At 44.1% G+C, this 4,322-nt stretch overlaps 1 protein-coding gene across 1 annotated transcript in view; it reads left to right on the top strand.

Annotated features, from left to right (window-relative positions):
* The window catches only part of LOC119382274 (basic proline-rich protein-like), a 134,738-nt gene extending 132,760 nt beyond the window's left edge, over positions 1-1,978 (top strand). The window contains exons 7-8 of the mRNA XM_037649980.1: positions 13-114; positions 1,899-1,978. Of these exons, the coding sequence (XP_037505908.1) occupies positions 13-114; positions 1,899-1,978 (182 nt within the window). The remainder of the gene's footprint in view (positions 1-12; positions 115-1,898) is intronic.
* The last annotated feature ends 2,344 nt before the right edge of the window (positions 1,979-4,322 follow it).

Below are 4,322 nucleotides of genomic sequence, written 5' to 3'. Positions count from 1 at the left end.
ACTTCTTCTTAGAGTCCGCAGCATCCTCCGCCGCCTATTGCCCACCTGGTGCCACAGACAGCGAGGACTGCGAAGGCCGCCTTTCACCTGGAAGTTGGAGGGACGAGGAAGCAGGTCGGTGGAGCGCCTTGCCACCGAGACTACGGCTGCAATGCTGCGAGGTACGCTTTGATTCTATGTACTGACTGATGGCATGCAGTGGCACGCATACCTCTGCCTTTAGAATTGACACATGTGTGATATGAATATGTTTCATTGGTGTTATCATATGGGACATGGCACTATCTCTGAAACCGTGCTCTGACAGTAGGTTTTGTGTACAAGCTCATGGTCAACACACGTAAAAAAGTGCAGCTCTGCAATGAGTTTTTCAAACGCACTTTTTAAAAGAAAACATGTACAACAATGAAAACTTCGTGTATGACAACTTGTCCGTGTTGCTGACAAAACTAGTGAATTCTTACTACTTCAAATTTTAAGTTTCAGTAGTTGATAGTTTATTACAACTACCAGACTAGAAAGCCAAGGAAAGCGTAGGGATGTCGGTAGCAATTATAATGCTAAATGTGAAGGAAAGTACAGTGGTGAAAATAACTTGCCTCTGGCAGGGTGAACCTACGACCTTCGAATGTCGCGTCCTATGTTCTACCAATGATTACAGTGGCAGTTACCCACCAGCATACTTTAAAGGACATTATATGGGCACAGGTTTGGTACCCTGCCAGCGGCAAGTTATGTTTACGTCTACTTTGCTTTCTTCACATTTACATCGTAATTACTACAACTATCCTGTATACTTCCTTAGCTTTCTTGGTGTCAGACTCTAATTAGTGCTGTGTCTAACAAAAGAAATACGAGTCCTTAAGATTTCCCCTGCTATCCTTTTTAGATGAAGTGTGTTACCCAAAGGAGCAATGGGAGAACGTAGACCACAACTTTGTTCTGAAATAGCATGCACAGCCATGCGCCGTGTTCCCCCATTTGGAGGCCCAGGTATCACCGCACTACCACCCCACCGATTGTGGATACAAAAATGAAAATGTAGCAATGACGTGCTTCCCACAACATCCTGCCTCTGGGCCCCAGCTTCCGGCGGGTAAAAATAGGAAGCAAACAACTCTTGGAATGCAACATCAGTGGTCCTCAACCACTATTAGCAGCAAAAACAGTCTTGGCCATAACCTTGTATTTTTAATGATGACACAGGTACGACTGAGTGAAGGTGTGGGGCAGACTTGTCGTCCCCCTCAGATGATTAGTCTGTATTACTATTAAATGTATGCACTGAAGGAATTTAGTGCAATGTACACACAATGGCTAAAGAAAATGATTTCGTTGTAATCCACACTCCTTGTAACGTTTGGATGTGTAACAAAGCAATTCCTTGTTTGCATGGAATTTCTCATGTCATTGCTGATTGATGAACACACATCCTTTTTGCAACCCTTCTTTCTCGCCCATTGCGTAGGGTACCAAAGTGGACGTATTGTAGTGAAGGCATTTCATTTCTTCTCCATTCTATCCGTTGCTGAGCAGTGAACATCTAATAAAATGAGGTATAGGGTAACAGTGCTCTGAAAAGTGTACAACAGTGGCTTTGTTTGAAAGGGAACAGCTTCCGAGCTTTGACATAAATAGAAGTTGACATTTCGAAAGTTGTTGTGCTAATCAGCAAAAATGCATTCCGCCACAAACTGTGAAGATACCGTAGAAAACGAACAAGAGAGGTAACGCTCATTATTACATCAAACGCTAGGCAGACTTTGGCAGCATAGTGTCATGGTTACGGCAATAAACTCCAACTATAAGTTGGGTTTGGAAGGTTAGCGTGCTTTTCTCTCAGTGTGTGTCCTCCATCATGAACCTGCTGCATTAAATGAGGGCATTATGCCTTGCAGGTATGCGAAGCAAGTGCGAGACAAACTGGCGCACCACTTCGTCGCAGACGGTCAAGTTCCCTGGCAAGACAAAGTGGTGAACAGCGCTTAAAGTATACAAGTTCAAGGTGTGTTGTAAATGCATTTTATTGCTTATAGAACTTCTCGTACATGGCCTCTTTTTGAGCAAACCACATAACAAGAGAAAAGTCACACCAGTGCAACAACAGATTAATCTTGCAACGAAAACTATTCATCTACAAATATATGCATAAAACACATACATGATTCATTTTAAAATACACACATATTACTTATTGCATCTTTATCTCTTCAGTTATCACAGAAATTGCCTTAAAGAAGAGATTAAACGTGCAAGCACAGGACAAAGAAAGCATGAGGGCAAGCCGTCTTTCTTCTCCTCGTCCCATGTTTGAGCTGTCAATGCCTTCTTTGAGGCATGTGTGAACTGGGCCGTCTTTTGCCACTTGTTCAGATGAATTCCGTCAAACGTCACAGCGTCATCATATGCAAATGCATATAGTTTGAAGAGAACCCCTCAAATCTACTTGACACATATAAAATCGATTGTAAACCTTCGTTTGGAACAAACCTTGTAACTTAGATTTCTTATGATGACATCATGATGGCTAACAGGTCAATTAAATGTAGCGGAGAAAAGTGCACAGCAAAAGAACAATTATGCCACCCATGTGCAACGTGCATGGATGTTATTGTGATATGTCCTAATGACATTATGGTGCTTGCAAGGAATGTGTCCAAGTGACATTTACAAAATCATACCACCACCAGGAGTGCACTCCAACTCGATGGCATTAACAATGCTGCTCACAGTATAAATATGGTTACACTAACTGGCCTGTGAACATTCATAATGAATGTTTCTTTTTGTAACCTAAAAGTTGCCTTCGCAATGAGCAGTAAACAAGCTTGTCTTAAAATTCTAAGAACGTGGGCACAAATCTTCAAAAGAACTCTTCTCTTAGTAACACGGAACGCCGGAAAGAAGAGGCCCGCGTAATTGCGGACCTCAGAAAAAACGGTTATCCCAGAAATTTCATTCGATCCGTCGCCCGCCGCGCAGAGAAAAAGAGGTTACGCGACTCCCAGCCAGCATTGACGAACAGCTCTCCAAAACGCGTGTCGGTCCCATACGCCCAGGAAGCCAGCGAGGCGTTGGCTCGGATTTTTAGAAAAGAAGGCGTGCACATCGCGCACGTGCCTTCATGCACGCTGGGTCGCTTCCTTCCCCGCCCGAAAGACCGGCCAACAAAGGACAGGGCGCCCGGCGTCGTTTACAAAATACCGTGTGCCGACTGCCCCTCGTCATACATCGGCGAGACCAAAAACTTCCCCGAACGGATTAGGCAACACGTCAACGACGTCCGTAAACTCAACAAAGAACGCAGCGCCGTCGCCGAGCACGCAGAGACGTTTGACCACAGAATAGACTTCAACGGAACCGCCATCCTCGAAAGTGAAACCAAGTGGAGGAGGTTACTACTGGAGTCGTGGCATATACAGAGGACCACTCAAAATATCAACCGTTCACTCGGAACTCTCCCCCCGGTGTATGCGCATGGGCTACGCTCCTCGGTAATGCGTGGGGTCGTTAACCGCCGCGAGAGTGCCTTAAAGAGGCCGCTGCCAAGCCGCCGCAGTCCCCCCTGAGGAAGGAACCGAGCTGGTTCCGAAACGTCGGGTTTTTACGTGTCTTCGTAACTTTGGTTGGAGAATAAATATCAGTTATCTCATGTCACTTTCCTACTTATAAACATCTCAAGTGCACTTACTGCACCTCCGCTTTATAGTCAGCTGATCCCACACATACGAAATTTCTTGCACTTGACTCATGAACATGTATCACACTGTAATTACAGGTAAAAGTTTCACTAACAGCCCCAAACGTTATGCAAGTTTCGCAACACTAAAAAGAGAAAAACCACCATTTTTTTTTATGTTCATCTTGACGCACTGGTACACCAGAAAAATTCTCTCACACGTCCGAGCTTTCACAAATTAACGCAATACAAAGTGGCAAAAATGGTACCTTCCACATTACACAAATTACTTCACTGTTTATAGGGTATTGCGATAGTCGTCATCATTGTCCACTGCAGGGCAAAGGCCTCCCCAGTGATCTGCAATTTACCCTGAATTGAGTGAGCTCATTACATTTAATGCTTGCAAATATGTCAGCTTGATTACCCCCATAAACTATTCTGCACTCCTCTACATTGTTTCCTACACTTTGGTATACATTCTGTCGCTCTCACTAACCATCGGAGATCTTTTGTGTGCATTGCTACTATTAGCAGTGTCACACCTTCCACGTTCTTAGTTTACGTACATTTCATCTACGAAATTATGGATGACATATACAACCTTTGACTTAGAAATCACTACTCTCATCTGCAAATACAG

Source organism: Rhipicephalus sanguineus, chromosome 2, assembly GCF_013339695.2.
Source record: "Rhipicephalus sanguineus isolate Rsan-2018 chromosome 2, BIME_Rsan_1.4, whole genome shotgun sequence".
NCBI lineage: Eukaryota > Metazoa > Arthropoda > Arachnida > Ixodida > Ixodidae > Rhipicephalus > Rhipicephalus sanguineus.
The sequence above is the reverse complement of the archived record's forward strand: the minus strand, read 5'-3'. Positions and strand labels throughout refer to the sequence as shown.